Source organism: Aulonocara sp. 'chitande type north' Nkhata Bay, linkage group LG7 (assembly GCF_057382095.1).
Source record: "Aulonocara sp. 'chitande type north' Nkhata Bay isolate Kocher_YH1m ecotype deep benthic linkage group LG7, A_spYH_male_GT1.1, whole genome shotgun sequence".
NCBI lineage: Eukaryota > Metazoa > Chordata > Actinopteri > Cichliformes > Cichlidae > Aulonocara > Aulonocara sp. 'chitande type north' Nkhata Bay.
In genome coordinates, this window is record NC_141350.1 from 48,126,638 (window position 1) to 48,143,497 (window position 16,860).

The 16,860-nt window shown below is 38.5% G+C and overlaps 1 protein-coding gene across 5 annotated transcripts in view; it reads left to right on the plus strand.

The window, feature by feature from the left end:
- Positions 1 to 3,094: 3,094 nt before the first annotated feature.
- The window catches only part of nup214 (nucleoporin 214), a 32,351-nt gene continuing 18,585 nt past the window's right edge, over positions 3,095 to 16,860 (plus strand). For 2 of the 5 annotated variants that reach the window (XM_086300894.1, XM_086300895.1), the window contains exons 1-15: positions 3,095 to 3,319; positions 4,012 to 4,207; positions 4,351 to 4,505; positions 4,635 to 4,833; positions 4,927 to 4,997; positions 5,091 to 5,154; positions 5,360 to 5,463; positions 7,787 to 7,893; positions 8,065 to 8,131; positions 8,616 to 8,739; positions 11,904 to 12,062; positions 14,956 to 15,430; positions 15,521 to 15,648; positions 15,765 to 15,853; positions 16,304 to 16,390. In XM_086300894.1, the coding sequence (XP_086157020.1) occupies positions 3,278 to 3,319; positions 4,012 to 4,207; positions 4,351 to 4,505; positions 4,635 to 4,833; positions 4,927 to 4,997; positions 5,091 to 5,154; positions 5,360 to 5,463; positions 7,787 to 7,893; positions 8,065 to 8,131; positions 8,616 to 8,739; positions 11,904 to 12,062; positions 14,956 to 15,430; positions 15,521 to 15,648; positions 15,765 to 15,853; positions 16,304 to 16,390 (2,067 nt within the window). In that variant the 5' untranslated portion in view covers positions 3,095 to 3,277. The remainder of the gene's footprint in view (positions 3,320 to 4,011; positions 4,208 to 4,350; positions 4,506 to 4,634; positions 4,834 to 4,926; positions 4,998 to 5,090; positions 5,155 to 5,359; positions 5,464 to 7,786; positions 7,894 to 8,064; positions 8,132 to 8,615; positions 8,740 to 11,903; positions 12,063 to 14,955; positions 15,431 to 15,520; positions 15,649 to 15,764; positions 15,854 to 16,303; positions 16,391 to 16,860) is intronic. The other 3 variants (XM_086300896.1, XM_086300897.1, XM_086300898.1) reach the window with 3 other exon arrangements.

Genomic DNA, 16,860 nt, shown 5'->3' on the forward strand with positions numbered 1-16,860 from the left:
GGACTTTCGCAGAGATACTAAATGCATGGGGAATATGAAATCAGCTGCAATTAAAATAAAGCAGTAAATAATAACGGGTGGGAAACATGGATGTGTTCCACTGTAGTATTAAAGGGGTGTGGAGCAGTGCCTTAGACTGTGAATGTGTGGGTGTGGATGTGTGCCATTACTTTGTGTTCAGAAGCAAACAGGACCAAGGATCTACTAAATATAGCCAGATAACACTTTTTTTGGCCATTTTTGAGTTTAAAATTAAAAACTAGTAATCTTTTATTCTAATAAATGATATTAATGACATAGTCATTTATTCACCTTACATTCTTGCTTTATGTTTTCCATCATGTTGGCTCACCAGCCCAGTATTACATATTTACAGCACAGCTCTTAAGGAATCTGGTTGAACACCCTTGGAAGAAATTCAAATGAAATCTCATTCGTAGTATAGTCAAGTATAGTCAAACCTGTTCATCAGTTAGTCACATTTAAGGTGTGGCGGGCTTTTGTTGTTGTTGTTTGGGGGGGGGGGGGGATCTTTCTTTTTTTACGCACGATTTCCTTATCACGCGCTGGTTTTGACCAGCTCATTCACTTTTTCTGCCCCGCTGCAAAACAAAGCCATCAAAAAAACCCAAAACAGAACAATAATCCTTTAAGACCGCTTGGGGTTTGATCCTTTTCTTGTGCAGGGTAAATGAACGATGTTGCACTATAAACGGAGAATGTCATGGCTAACCCTTGGGAAGATTGACGTGGCCAAAAGAGAAAAGTCCAGTTACATGTATGTCATGTATCGGACGTGTTTCTCATTTATATCAAACTTTTTGTTTTTCTTGGATGGTTATTGAATAGAAGGTATTTTGTTGCAAATAACTTCTTCCTCACTTTGCATTGGGCTCTGCTCACCCCCACACGGACACTGTAGTTTTTTGTTCCAGTGACTGGCTCATCATGAAAAACAATACATTTATATGCAAAGAGACACTTGTACCATAAAATGCATGCCATTCGCACACTCACCGCAACCCAATGAAACCTCTGATCTTTATGCACCATGTATTTTATGCTGAATAACTCTTGTCAACTGTTAGTAAACAAAGATCGAGGTGTCCTGTGGTGAGCAGGGCTGGATTTTTTTATTATACAACCTGGCCTTTCGCTGAATGTTTGCATAAAGCTGAATTTCTTGTATTAATGACAGCAAAGTAGTGACAAAGAGTGGAATACAGAGACTAAGTACACAGTTCAGTATGTTCACAGCTCAGCACACTCAGAAGAAAATGCACTGAAGGTTTGTTTGTGTATTTACGTGTCCTTGTACATAACGCCAGCACTTTAGAACTACTTGGAAAGGTGAAAGGAAAAACACTGAGAGCAACCGGGTGTTAGGCAAATGAGGAGTAAATGCAACTTTTAAAGCCATGTGTTCAGAGCGCTGACAATCAGAATAGGAACGAGACCCAAAGTGCACTACGGGACATATGGTATGACTTGCTATGTGCTCTTGCTGTTTGCTTTGTCTTTCTTCAGCTTGCTTCGGTCTGTGCTAGCTTCCTTTCCAGAGTGGAGGGACATGGTGATGTTATCTCCAGCCTTCTTGGTTATAAGTGTGTGTCTTTAAAACCAGGACTGAGTCAAACTTTGGTGCTTTGCAAACAGAGCTGGACACGGACCATATCTGTCATGCTCTGGTAAGCATGTTCTGGACGTGGTCCTGAGCCCAGGTTTTGTTGATAACCCCCTTTGATGGACAACAACCCTACACCGATCATGGTAATGTTCTTCACTATCAGCTGGGTTTGGATCAGGCAAACTGGGATGGGACAATTTCAGTGTTGATGCCGCTTTATGTTTCAAATGAAAAAGATGTTTATGCGCCTTCTGACTCAAGCATCAATAATATATACAACAGAAATGCAAGTTGCCACTTTTGATGTAATCTACCTTTCATTCCCATCATATTTGCCATCACCAGTTTTAAGTTGTATAGTCCAAGAGTACCCAATTTCTTTAAATGCAATACAGAAAAATCTGCTTTCTAATAAAAGTCCTTACTTCACCATATACTGTCTTTTGTCTCTCTTTGCATTTGCCAAAGTACCTACAAAAGGATGCACTTGAAATATATTTTTCTCTGGAAGTTGCGATTTATTGTAGATCTGCATGGCTTCAAACATGTAAGTAATGAGATTCCAGCAGAAAGAAGACAAATTAGTGACAATAATAATTCTCACTGTCTGTGCCACCGAGCTGTGAAATTCTTGTGTCATTAAAATGGTGTTAAATTTTGCTGGATGAGTCACTGGAGTTCCTTCAAAGATGAATGTAACATACAGTATACAGCCAGTTTTATTTCATGAAGGCACAGGTTTAGAATTGCAGGCAACACTGGATCGATCCAAATCAACCATATTAACCTAAGCATTTCATCTATGATATATAAATATATGTATGGGGGGACTCTTATTAAGCTACCCCTCATTCTTTCAATTTTTTAAAATTTATTTTGCTATGAAAATGAGAAAGACTGAAGATGCAGCAGTTTATTGAAACACGCATGATTATATGGTATGTGAGGTGAAAGAATGTGTTCAACTCTAACAAGATTGAAAGTCAGTATTTGGTATAACTACTTTTATCCTCGAACACAGCCTGAACTCTTGTAAATTCTTGAACTAGTCTTCAAGGATAGCTCTCCAGGATCCTCAAAGGACAATCAGAGCTCTCCTTTGCTGGCTTTTATTCCATTCCCTGATAGCCACCAGTCCATTTAGATAATTTATGCTGAAGCTTCGAACAGTAGAATTATAGATTAACTATTAGCCAACACTTATAAGTTTGGGTTAATGGCTCATGGAAATCACTTTGTTGGTGGAAAAAATTTTATTCTATTACTGTAAAAAGTGGGACCTTTTTAATAGTAAGTAAAAAAAATGCATAAAAGTTATGTTTTTGTATACACACACACACAAAAACACAACTTTTATGCATTTTTTTACTTACTATTAAAAGGGTAAAATATATACCTTTAATTATATCTAGATAATTCAACCTTTAATTGCAACTCTTAAACATACTCGACTGTATGAGCTCGTGTTCTCTCAAGCTGCTCTGGTATCTACTCGTCATCCTAGCTGGTTTTTGTTTTTTCAACGGAGAAATCGCGCGGCGTGTGTTTAGTTGTCCTGATGTAGCTAACCTAAACTTTCTGTGGTACATACTAGCAAGAAATAAACGAACACAGCAGGTCTTTTGGAAGAAAAACCCTCAAAATTTCACAATGAGTGACGATGCGGACTCCCCTCCTGAGAGGGAAATGAAGGTATGTCTCTGGTAAAGTTGACTTCACAGGTTAGCATGTGTAAGTTACCGTGTCAGTTCACCCTTAATGTAGTGGCTAGTTTAGCTAGCTGGCTAGCTAAACAAGCCACTTGTCGTGGGTTATGTTTTCTGGTTTAGGTATCCTTATCCTCACGATATTTACTGAACTGTAATGACTATTTTGATACGATAAAACATTAAAGACTTTCACAGCGGTTTAAAAGCGTTTCAATTAAAAGTAGTTACTGCAGTTTTATTCATGCCTTATTTTAGCCCGCTACTTAGGGTTAGCACCGTAGCCGGTGTGATGTTGTGCTTGTAAAGTTAAACGCCGCTGTGTTTGGTGGATTCGTCCTATTAAATTATGCATTTGTAAAATAACGTGTTCTAACACACATTGCATTTTTTTTTGTTTAAGTTTTATATATTGCTGTAACATTACAACAAGCCTTGCACCGATTGCTAACACGATATGGTAACGTGTTAGCATAGTTCTAATTGAGAGGCATTACAAACATTTTGGCTTTGAGATCACCCTTCAGGCTCACCAGCTGTCTTGTCAACAATGTTTATTTAAAGTGTGTATTATTCTGTCTCGAAGACGCTGCGTTTGCATTTACCGAAGTGGACCCACAGTTGTTAACAGTTCATAACAGGTCACCATGAAATGAAAGTGTTTGCCTTTCGTTTTAGGATTTTCAGTTTCGTCAGATGAAGAAAGTCAGAGTGTTTGACCCCACCGAAGATTTGCCAAAAGACAGATCCAGCCTCCTTGCCATCTCAAATAAATATGGCTTAACTTTTGTGGGGCTTGACAGAACTCTCAAGGTGTACTTAACTCGAGATATTCTGGCTGCTGATAAAGGTGATGGCAACTCCAACGAAATAGGTATGAATACACATGCAGTTTTAAATAGTGCAATGATGACAGGTTAAAAACACAATGTTGTCATGACAGATACACCACATGTTTCATGTCATTAATAATTTTTGCTGTTTCACTGTCCACTAACATCTTCCTCCCTATTTTAGTCAAAGGAATACCAGCACTGACTGAAGTGACCGTGGAACTAATTTTGCACCACGTGGCTCTCAGTTGTGATGAGCTCACACTGTCCATGTGTGGCATGTCTGAGGAAGCTGGCTTGTTGCTCACATTCTATGATGTCCGCACGTTCATGAACAAGGTAGTTATTTCAGTCTGTCTACCTAATGTGTTAACACAGTCGAACACCGGTTGCCAAATTTCACCTTGTCTGGTAAATGTAATCATGTTGTCTGATATTTGTTTTAATTTGCATTCCTTGCTTTTCCAGGGAAAACTACAGAAGCTACCATTTGCATCGCACCAGCCAGCTGTAGCACCTGACGTCTTAGTGCAGGACCTGAAGTGGAATCCTGCGCAGGTGTCTGTGTTGGCTGTCTGCCTCTCTGATGGCACTATAATGATTTTGGATGTTACTGACAGTGTCAATGTGCAGGCCAGGCTGCCTTCTTCAAGTGGAATTACCTGCAGTGAGTGACACTCTTGACATAATTGGTAAATTTATCTGCAGTCCATATCGCTGATGTGGTTCAGTAGTTGTTTACTTGCTTTGTTTACCACAGTTTGCTGGAGTCCAAAGGGAAAGCAAGTTGCAGCTGGAAAAATGGATGGTACAGTCACACAATATACACCAGTAAGTTATAATAAGAAGAATTTTGAATTAAAAGCAAATTGCTTAACAGTCTTTGGAAGCTACAGGAACAGATTTTTCTCCTCTGTTCTAAAGGGACTGGAGGAAAAGAAAGTTATCCCATGTCCACAGTTCTTCACCCCTGGCGAAACTGTAAAAGGTAAGGTAGCCATACCTATGTATATAAAATTAAACTATGAAAATGGTCCGTACACTAAGGTTTTTATCTTGGTGGTGATAGATTAGTAATAGATTGCAGTGATTCCATAAAATATTTCAAGTTGTATAGGAAAAGGAGGAGCTGAGTCTTGCTGTTTTGTTGATGTTCCAATGTCTTGTCTCTCTTTCCTATTTGTCTCTCACAGCTGTGGATGTGCTGTGGCTGAAAACCTATGTGTTTGCAGTAGCATATGCTGCTGGAGATGGCTCACTTGAGACCCCCCCTGAGCTAGTGTTGATCTCACTCCCTGTAAGTATGCCTGGCATCGTTTTATGATTGATTTTTATCTGGGTTTATCAGGTTTAACAGACTGGTTCTACGGTCGAACTGCTGATCATAGTATGAAGCTCAGTTAAGACCATTCATGGGTATCGGGGGGAAAAAAATCATCACTGCAGCTCAGTTATGGAGAGTTAAATTTATTATCCACATTTTCATCTTGAATTTTCCTTGCTTTCGTTTCTAAGTTTTATCACGTAAATTTTAAAATTTATTTATTTATCAGTAACTTGACAGTGATAACAATGCAAGTAACAGAGTTAAACACATGTATCTAGCAGATTAGTTATTGATCTGTGAAGTGTGTGAAAAAGATGATCCAGGTTCAAACTGTAACAATTCAACTTATACTTAAAATATAAATGCACAGCAGTTTTTAAACATTGTTTACAAATATATTTGTGTATTTATGCTTGGAGTAAATACATTTAGATTATGGTTAGGAATTCATTAGAGCTGCTTTTAAGTCTGAAAATCTACAAGTCGTTTGATCACAGTCATCTTTATTCATAAATATTCACATCATCCCCACATGAAGTGAAAGAGAGCAGGAATGATCCAGCAAACTGATCATCAGAACATCTAATTGTTCATCATTAGTGTTTTATGCCTCCAGAGCTTTATACAGGTTTTAATAATTAAACAGGGATTAATACAGAAATGTTTCAGTGCAGAGAAAATGACCACAGAAAAAAAGCAAAGAATAACAGTGTCGATTGTTTTCAATGGTTGCCATTGGCAGCCATGAGTACCAAAAGAAACTTCACAGCATTTTTGCATACAGTATTCCTGTATGCCTGGCACAACCAGTCTGGAGGCATGTCAGTGCAAGCAGGTCAGTCAGTGGAGACATTTCTATGACACATCTGTGAAGGAACATAGATTTCCAGATGGTAGAAACAAAGATTTAAAACAAAAAACTTGCTTATTCCTATGAATCTGTGATATATTTATTTATTTACTTCTTAGGCTTCCCTTGGGTTTCAGTGCATGTAGTTCTGGTGCTCTGATGACATCACAGCTGTGCATGCAGTGACCAGTGCTTTGACCATAATTGGGCTTTTGTGCTTTCTTTTCATATTTACACTACTGTGCAAAAGTATTGAGTCACCAGTCATTTCTTCATATTTTGCTCCCAGTCAGCTATACTTGTAGTTTTTTTTTTTTTTTTAATGACAGAGAAAGCGTTATGCAGGCTCTCTGAAGGTATTTCAAGGTTTTTCTTTGGACATTGGCTGCTTTTCCACAATTTTTTTTTTCCTGTCCAGTCCTTGTATCTGACCATTTTCAGAGGAATGTTTGTTTGTGTAAATTGAAAAAGGCAACACTGTATCAGTCATGGATTGACCTCCTCAGTGCCCATTAACAGTGTGGAATCATCTTAACAGACAATTTAACAAAACGCAACCAACATCCAAAGAAGAGCTTTAAATGGCCTTTAAGCGACTACTTAACCTCCTAAGACCCGAACTCTTCCATGGCATGCATTTTTAATTTCTCTTTGATATTTGGGATGATTGGCACCTGATGAATATAAAAACAAAGAATTACCAGATTCTTTTTTTTTTTTTTTTTTTAATTTTTTTTTTTTTACTTTTTGTTTCTGAGAAAAATGAGATCCACATATGAGCATATTTGTTTAAAAATTCAATAGAACAGTGGCAGTATAATGTCCTCGTAAGTGGATATCAGGCCCTTGTAGAGCAAAATGTAGTATTTTGGTCTAGACAACCCAAAATGTGATGTCCATATTGTGGACGCCAGGTCCTAGGAGGTTAAAGAAATTACAAGAAAGACTACATCAGAGAGTTCAGGCTGTGATGAAGAATAAAGGTGGTAATACCAAACTGTAAACCTTCAAGCTTGTTAAAATTGTACAAAGTTTGTTATATGCTGTATTTCCATTTCTGTTTGCAGATGTTCCAATAAATTGCTGCACCTGTTTCCCATGGGTAGCTTAAGGCATTTTAACAGTGTTAATGTCCAATCAGTTTTATTTATAAAACTCAAACTTGTATGTGTGTTAGACAGCTTTACAGTCTGTATACCAAGACTCTTGAGGCCCACTCATCCCCCTTAAATTTGTTTAACAGAAAGCAGATTTAGCACAAAAACCCCCCCCAACCCTGAGACACAGTTTGATGTCACTAGCTGACAGGTTAATGCACATAAATTACTGTATGCATATTGTGGTTCTTTTTCTGCAGCTTACATTTTTGACATAAATTACAGTGCTACTGAAGTATGCCACTTCTCTACTCTAGATTTATTTATTTATTTATTTATTTTACAGAAGAAGGATGAGAAAGTGGAGCCAAAGTTTCTGAACTTTGGTGAATTTGTTTTTGGAAGCTGTACGGAGCGTCAGCACCACTACTTCCTCAGTCACGTAGAGGACTGGTAAGACTGATCCCAACTGATAGATTTGCTCCAACAGTGACCTGAAAGCCTGATTACTTATAAGCTAAAACTCATTGTTTATGCCCTGAAAGTTTTGTGCTTTGTTTGATGTTAAGGTCATGGTAAATTGAAGCTTTGTCTCATTGTTTTTATTTTTTTTCTTTCATCCAGGGACCTTGTGTTTGCAGCATCAGCAGCTTCCATTGAGGTCAGCGTCATTGCCAGACAAGACGATAAGGTAAACGCTAAAATGTGTGAAAACGTTTTAGGTTTGTCTAAATGTAGAGATAAATGAAAGTGGTCTTGAATGTATTGTCATTTTTCTACTTTGTCTTTACATCCGTTTGTTTTACTCGGTTAAAGTAAAATGCTTCCAAAAAATCGAGGAGGGTTGCATAAGTGTTACAGCAGCTTCTAGTCAGTCACAACACTTACCTTCTAAATAATTTAGATTAGCTAAGCTCCCACCAGGTCAAATATCCAATGCTTACCTGACTTTTTTGGTGACAGTTGAGCAAGCTTGTGCTTTTGCTGAATTTTTATCAATTAGGTAAACCAATAATTTTATCTGAGTGCTTCAACGTTTTAGTGAATTAGACTTGATGCTTTTAGGAACTGTAAATACCCCCACCCGCCCAAATCTATTAATTTTCCTTGGATTTTGTTTGAATACTTACTCTCTGTAAATGGTGATGACCATGCCTTATTTTTACCCCTTTTAGATGTGGGAAGTTTGGCAACTAGAAGATTCGAGCAGGGCTGAGCTTCGAGTGACTGAAACAAATGAAGACACTTTGCCCCTTGGCTTAGCTATAGATTACACCAGCCAGCAGGAAATCCACATAAGTAAGTGAATATGACTTTTTATGTATTTAGTTGCTTCACTTGTCTGAGCAGAAGTTAATTTCATATATAAAGATTATTACTGTTGTTGTTGTTTTGCCTTGTTTTTGTTTGTTTGTTTCTCTTTTTGTGGCATAACCTTCATAAGGACTTGGGTTATGATTCATGTTATTTCAGAATATATCAGACTTGTTGACTGTGTCAAATAAGCATGACCAGTCTGCGTACAGTACAATAAAGGTGATCTGTCTGTGCTACAGTTGTTGACAGAAATACTGCTGTCATTTGATTGAGCAAATGTTAACAGACATAACAACTGTAATGCCTGACTCAATGGAATCCCAAAAAACAAAGCAGGGTAGGGCTGCTCGATTATGGCAAAAATGATAATCACGATTATTTTCACTGAAATTGAGATCTCGATTATTTGACGATATTTATTTAACAATAACAATGTATTGAATAATGGCTTTAAAGATTGTCAAAAAATAATATAAAATAGTGTGCAAATACTGATAACAGTGCAAATGTTTGCAATATAAAAAATAAATGGAAAATGTAAACATCTATGTTCAGTGAACTTTGCAGTGTTGCTCTGTGGTGCAGCTACGATACTGTAGCAAAGTTTACACACTATGTCTACTTGATCCACTTCTGACTACGCGAACCCATAATGTTTCCACACCACTGAAGTTTTTTTTGTTTTTTTTTTACCTCCCTTTTCAACCAACGGCAGTCACTCTCCTCTCCAAATAACTTCTGCTTAGCTTTCCGAGCTTCCCTTGGGTCCTCTTAATTGTTGTGACGTGTGTTCGAAACGCAGAGCGGTGCGCTCGATTTGTCACACGGAGCAGCGCGAGAGTAAAGCACGAGGGAGGTGCTAATAATTGGCTCAGTCATTTTTAATGATCGTTGAAAGCCCAGATCGTAATTGAGATTAAAATTCGATTAATTGAGCAGCCCTAAAGCAGGGTTTTAAAAAAAATGAGTAAATAAAAAAATCGTTACAATGTTGCCGTCTCTGCTTAAAGTCACTTTGAAAAAACAAAACCTTGACCTCATCTGGCACCTTGCCACGTAGATGTACACCTTTCACAGTGCTGGTGCTAGAAATGAGACCCAACACAGTCAGTGAGATTTATAAATATCATTAAGGATAACATTCAAGTTTAGTGAATAATCATGGATCACGATTTTGACATTTTCTATCATGGTAGTCAAAGCTTCTAAGAATTTGGATCGACACTGTTGGAAAAACGTGTGGATTGTGTGGGAAAAGTAATGCAGCATTTTGAACACTGGCGAAGCAGTGCAGTGTTAGTGCTCACCATGGATTTATTGTGTTTACGCTGTGAATCTGGTGATCAGTAGTGAGCTGTCTTCTAACTTGTGTGTCAGCAGAAAACTGTGGAAATAGATGGAAGAGGAATTAATGACTCGATCGCACCATAAGTCAGCAAAACACAGAGGCTCGTGTTAGTTTCGAGTGAATTTCTTTTAGCAGAGACAGGCGCATTATATTTGGTTGACTGTGGTGGGTGCATAGTTTCTAATTCTTTTTTTTCTTCTTCACCAAGACACATAGTGACAGTCTCTTGTTAAAGAATCAGACAGCTGCGGTGTAAAATAAATGGCCTGTATTTTTTCAATCCAGGGGTGTGAAAAACATCATTCAGCCCTCTTACCACGCTCTAAAGATAGGCGACGGTGCACGTCTCCTCTGCCACCAGACAAAAGTTAATTTGGTCATTTTTAAGTTTAGTTTAATTTAATTTAGTCGTGTTATCTCTTGTAGCGCATTCCCTTGCCTTTGTTTCAACTTTAAAATGTTTTCTGGTGAGAAGTCCCCTAATGAGCCAGTGAATCTTAAATCTGTCAGGTTTCTGTGTGCATACAGCATTCACCGCAGTGCTGTATTGCAGCATGTGTAAAGAATAGTGATAAGCTATCGTCTCAGTACACTGTTTTATCTTAACTGGCCCAGTCTGCCAGACATTCACGTAGAGCTGCTGTTGCTGTCTAGTCACATCTCTTCCTGTTCGCTCTACGATTCCCTCCCTCCCCATTACGGGAAAAAAAACCCTGCAATTTGAGCAACATTATGACATGATTGTAGTCTGATCAAAACCTTGATCTAAAGTTAGACATTAGGTTGGAAAAGCAAAGGGAGAGTAGGAGGGAGTTATCTGTAGGGAAAAATGCACTCATTAAAATGGCTCACACAAGCTAGAGGACCATAACAAACAACAAAGCCCAGACAATCCTGTTGCAGAATGCTGATGAGGTTTACCGTGTGCCTCTCCCGTCTGTTCGCTCCCTCTCACCCTCTCTCTGCTTGCGTCTCTAAAGCTTTCAAACTTTAGTTTCATAACAAAAAAGCATTAGATACAGTCTTTTGGGGTGGGGTGGGGGTGTATGCTTTCTTTTTGTCTAAAACTTTAATTCGCACTGCTTCTTCAAGTGTATTTCTTGGCATTTTATTTGTCAGTGTGGGTGTGTATTTGTGTGTGTACATTGACACTGATTATCATGCATGTAGCTCATGGGTCAAATAGGTGCAAAGTCGGTGGATATTAATGACGCGGTCAGAAAAAGCAACACTTTTTCATGCACTCATGAACAGTTATACTTGATAAATACAGTATTTTTAGATATAAAACGTGGTCATAGAGAAAACAAAGAGGACTGTGTGTTCAGTGTACTTTGTTGGCATTTCTGAAATGACTAGTATCAACTCTGACTAATGCATCTTTAATTTGTGTTGTGAATAGTCAGTTTCGTTATTTGAATGGTGGTTTAGACATGATTTGCCATTTTCTCTGCAGCCCACAGCATACTGCGAGGCTTTGGAAAGGGCAAGAAAGTGGGTGTGAGGAGCAGAAAATGTTTCAGGGTTTGGCGAGAAGAGAAAGGCATCTTACTCTTTTACCGAATTACAAATATTAGGACAGTTGTCTCTGTAACTGACTGGAGTATCTTTTTGAAATGAAGACTGGATACTTTTTTTTTAACCACTAGAGGGCGTAAAGCTCCAACTTCAGTCAGACAACTATAGCGTGAACCTACTGTCTTAGTACTCAAATGTTCTTAAAACTTTTAAATATATTGTGTGGAGAACTGCTCAGTGTCTGACTTTGTTTATATCCAATCTTTCCACTCCCATAAAGCTGATGAGAAGACCTTGCCCCCAGCGCCCACAATGCTAATGCTTTCCACTGAGGGATTACTTTGTCCATTTGCTCTACTCAACCTCAATCCAGGGGTTAAGCAGCTAGTCGTGGCTCCTTCTAATCTGGCCTTGGAAGGGGAAAGACTTCCCAAACCTGGTAAGAAAACCTGTGAATTGGAACCATGTTTGCCTAAAATATTTCTTCAATGTCCTAATGTATTGATAATGTATTGATTGCATAGTGTTTGAATTGTTACAGCTCCTCCTTTGGGGATTTGAAGTGACTATTTGTGCTGTTTTTTTTTTTTTTTTTAAATTAAAGTAACTTATAACGTGCTGTGTATGTGGCTGAAATGCACATAGATTTGTCTCTATGTACAGCTCAGCCACTGTATTCAAAATGTCAGGGAACACAGAGACTTCCACAAACCACTCCTATGTATTTTGATGGATTAATTCGAAGTTTATGAGAATGCACCCGTTTGTTGGAAGACATAATTACACACTAATCAAAGTACATTTGTGAGTACTACATTCTTTTTTTATGTTAAATAAACTAAACAAAATGACTGACTTAATCTTTAAGGAAGCAGATTTTCTGAATATATCCCTCTTGTTAATTTTGATGTCTTCTTTATGTCTTTAAATGTTTGATAGCTGTAAACTGTGTTCATACAACCACTTAAAAAGCAACCGAACACAAGTCATGGCAGCAACTCTGTGCATTTAGGCATGTAGACATATTGAGCATCAGAATGAGGCAGAAAAAGTGATTTCAGTGACTTTGAACAGGGCATGGTTGTTGATGCGTGTCGGGCTGGTCTGAGTTTTTCAGAAACTGCTGCTCTACTGGGATTTTGACACACAACCGTCTCCCAGATGATGCAAAAAAAGGCAAAATGAGCACCAGTTGTCTGGGTGAAAATGCCTTGTTGATACCAGAGGTTGGAGGAGAATGGCTAAACTACTGCGAGCTGATAGGAAAGCAGCAATAACTGCTTATTATAACCAAAAATATGCAGAAGAGCATCTCTGAATGCACATGTTGAACCTTGACGCAGATAGACTACAGCAGTAGAAGGTCATGGCGCTTTCAAAGCCCTGTCAGCTGAGATACTGAGCCTACAATTCACACAGACTCGCCAAAATAGGACAATAAAAGATTGGAAAAAATGTTGTCTTAGTCTTAAGTTTTGCTCCAATGTTAAGATGGGAGTGTTGGAATTTGAGTAGTTCTCAACTAGGGCTGCCACGATTAGTCGACTAGTCACGATTACGTCGACTATCAAAATCGTCGACGACTAATTTAATAGTCGACGCGTCGTTTGAAGCTTTGTAAGATCCCAAAAGACGCAGGAATAAGTAGTAGGATTTAAGAGTGTAATAACGGACTGAAACAGAAGATGGCAGCACTGCATGTACAAGGATGCCAGCTGCCGTTAAACCCCGGAGGAGAAGAAACTGTGTCCCAGAATTCATAGCGCAGCCCAGCTCAGTTTCCAACAATGGCGGCAGCTACTTAGTTTTAATGTTACTCTTATTATTCTTTCTGGTCACAAAATAAACGTTTAACATATTTTATGTTAATGTAGCTGTGTAAACTTGAAATATCTGCTCAGTTTATCAAGACACCACATATTTTCAAAAGCGCTCCGACATTTTCAGAGACGTCTGTTACCCACTAGCTCGATAGCTAGCCGGGGGCAAGGCTCACTAGAGCCCGTGAGAACACCGGACTCCCGGCAGATTGTTTTCAAACCCACCGCTGTCTTTCGCTACTCAGGTTAAACATGATATATAAGTCACTTAGATAACTTAAAAATGTTAGTGTTTGGCTTTTTTCAGTATTTGTTCCTGAGTAAATCGGTTTGGCTGAGATCAATGTTATAGTTTTTACACAGCTGAATAAACGTCAAGCAGACAACTGATTATCAGAAGTGTGAGATGCTCGAGAATTTACTCCGGTGTCCTGTTATATTTTAGATAGCAAGGAGCAGACGGCTGAGTTTATTAAACTCCACCGAAACAATCTGCAAATTTCATTTACATTTAATAAACTATCATCTTGTCTTTATTTTTAGTTACCACATACCTTAAACACTTAAAGCTGTAAGCTAATGATAGTTATATAAGAGCAGATGCTGCTGGTGCAATAAGCTGTACGTTTTACGTTCAATGGATGATGATCTGATTAGTCGACTAATCGCAAAAATAATGGGTGACTCGTCGACTATCAAAACAATCGTTTGGGACAGCCCTATTCTCAACCCAGTTTATCTCTTTATTACCACAGTACAGCCATCATCTGCTGGCTGCTTCCAGCAAACAAAGTTCCATGTGACAAAACTCAGATAATCTCCACCTTATTTCATCCGATCTCTTGAGTTCATGTACTCAAATGGAATCTACAGTCACCAGGAGTGACTCAGTCCAGTATTGCACCATCTGGATGTGGAGGGTTTGCATCATGATTTGACAAATCTGCTGCAACTGTGTGATTATTATTATTATTTTTTGGTCATTTTAATAATATGGGCCAAAATCTGAGGAATTTTTCTGGCATCCTTTTCTAAAAAAAAAAAATCAAAGTAATTTTAATGGCAAAAAAGGTCCTACCCTGGATTAGCAGGGTGTACCTAATATAGCAGCCGTGTAGTGCATTATTGGTTCTAGTAATATTTAGTAAAGAGTTTATTTCTCTAATTTTTTTGGTTGTTTTTCACATGTTGTTCACTGACATTTGTTAAATGTGACCAACTGTTTTTACCATGCAGTGAGCTTTTACTACATTCTCAAGTGCCTTCTATTCTATGAACAGCTTTTTCTTTTTTGGTTCAGTCAGGTTCACTCATAAAGGGGTCATTTCTGCAGATACCTTTAAAAACTGTCAGAAATGTGATTTTAAAAATGTTTTTTCACCTTTCTACTTTTTTTTTTTTTTTTTTTTTTTAAACTAGTAGCTTGTGCTTGTAGACAAAACTCACACTGCTTTAAATGTGATGAGATCAAATAAAAGTAATCTTTGTTTGTTTGTTTATGTTCTTTCACAGGCTCTTTAGCAACCCAACCACCCAAAATTGCTGCCTCAATCCCATCTGCCCCAGCAGCATTTCCAAGCCTTGGTCTTACTCCAGCAGCTGCTTCCAGTTCTCCATCCCCTGCTACTTCTTCTGCCGCTGCACCGTTCAGCATTGTTCCAAAAGCTCCTGTGTCATCAGCAGCATCAGGCTTCACTTTCTCCATCCCAACTACCTGCTCCACTTCAGGCCCTTCAGCTTTCTCCCTGGGGGGTTCTGCACCTTTTGGCTCAGGGTCATCCGGCTTCTCTTTTGCTTCGAAACCTCCCTCTGACACTCCCTCTGCACCTTCAGCTTTTTCTTTCAACAACCTTTCTGTCAAACCATCAGCTGCACCATCTCTAACTCCTCAGAGTCTTGCTAAACCATCAGCAGCACCAGCTCTAACTCCTCAGAGTCTTGCCACCCCTGCGTCCCAGTCTGCAGTGAAACTGAATCTAAATGACAGGTACTGAACTATCACGTGTTTTTCACAGTATTAGTCCTAAGATGTCGATTTTTGTCTAAATGTTTAAAAATTGGTCTGCTTTTTCCAAAGATTTTCAACAGTGGAGACTACACAACCTCCTTTCTCCTTTAACTCCCCACTGTCCAAAACGGTTGCCACAACTTCCAGTAGTTTAACTGCCCCTCCTTCTTTGGCCAGCAAACCACCAGCTATTTTAGGTAAGAAAGGTGTTGTATTTAATGTAATTAAATTTATGTTGTAGTTTTTCTTACAAAGGTCCTCTTGGAATCTTAATTGCAAATGCATGTTGTCTGTTGTTCCAAATGTGTATCAGCTCCAGTGCATCCAGTTCAAACCAGTGTCTCTCCAGCAGTTGTCCAGAAACCTTCTCCTGCTGTCCAGACCCGTACCCAGGCTCCACAGGTCTGATCTCTTTGCTGCGAAGAAAGTTTACTGTTCTTATATCAAATAGGTTTCTTTCAGTGATGTGGTAGACTTTTTCGATAGATTAAAAAAAACAACCTTTTAATCACAATTCACCAATGACACAAAATGATGATGATTGGTGTTAAATTTGGTCACTCCCAAAGGAGGTGTTGTCATATAGAGCCCTGGATACGTAAGCAATTAACTAATTGCAGCAAAAAATATATTCACAAATCCTAAATAAAGTAACACAAAACAAACTTCTGTTTAACTGTGCAGTCACTGGTTGCTACTGGCAACAGACTTCAACTAAAACAAAGTGAAACAGACAGATTAAAAGTAATATCAGATGACAGGCATTTTGATATATTTTTTTTAGTTCAGACTGTTTTTTGTGTTTGTTGCTGACAGTGAAAAGTAACTTTTGATATACTTTTCATGAAAAAGCAGGCCGGTGTCAGTGTGAAGGCCCTGGAGAAACAGCTACAGCAAAGGAAAGACTCTGATCCCATCATGGCTGGCATATTGGAGGAGGTGAGACATATCATGTACTGTCGTGCCATGTAGCAGTGGTTTGTCGGGGAAGAAATGCTGGTTTTGTCGTGTGAATGCTTTAAATCTCTAATATATGGGTTCTTGAGCTTGTAGGGAAAAGAAAGTGATAAGATGAAATGCACCATATCAAGTGTGGACCTCAATCAGAATGCTTTTTAATTATATAAACTAACAAATAAATTATATAGAGAACATATAATACTACAATATAATTATACCAAATACATAATAAATAAATGCGACTGAGCAGAGTTGAAGGTGCTATGATTTTCACTGTGAGTAACCAGGAGGAAGGGGATTAGAAATGAGTGTTAGGGGGGACAATTCAGGTTGAATGTGTTACTGACAAAACTGTCCAGTATATCCACTATCTCACCTCTGCACATGTCCAAAGCATCTCAAATGATGTTGAAGACAGAGCTGCCAGGCAGGAGGAAAAGTCCTCAGAG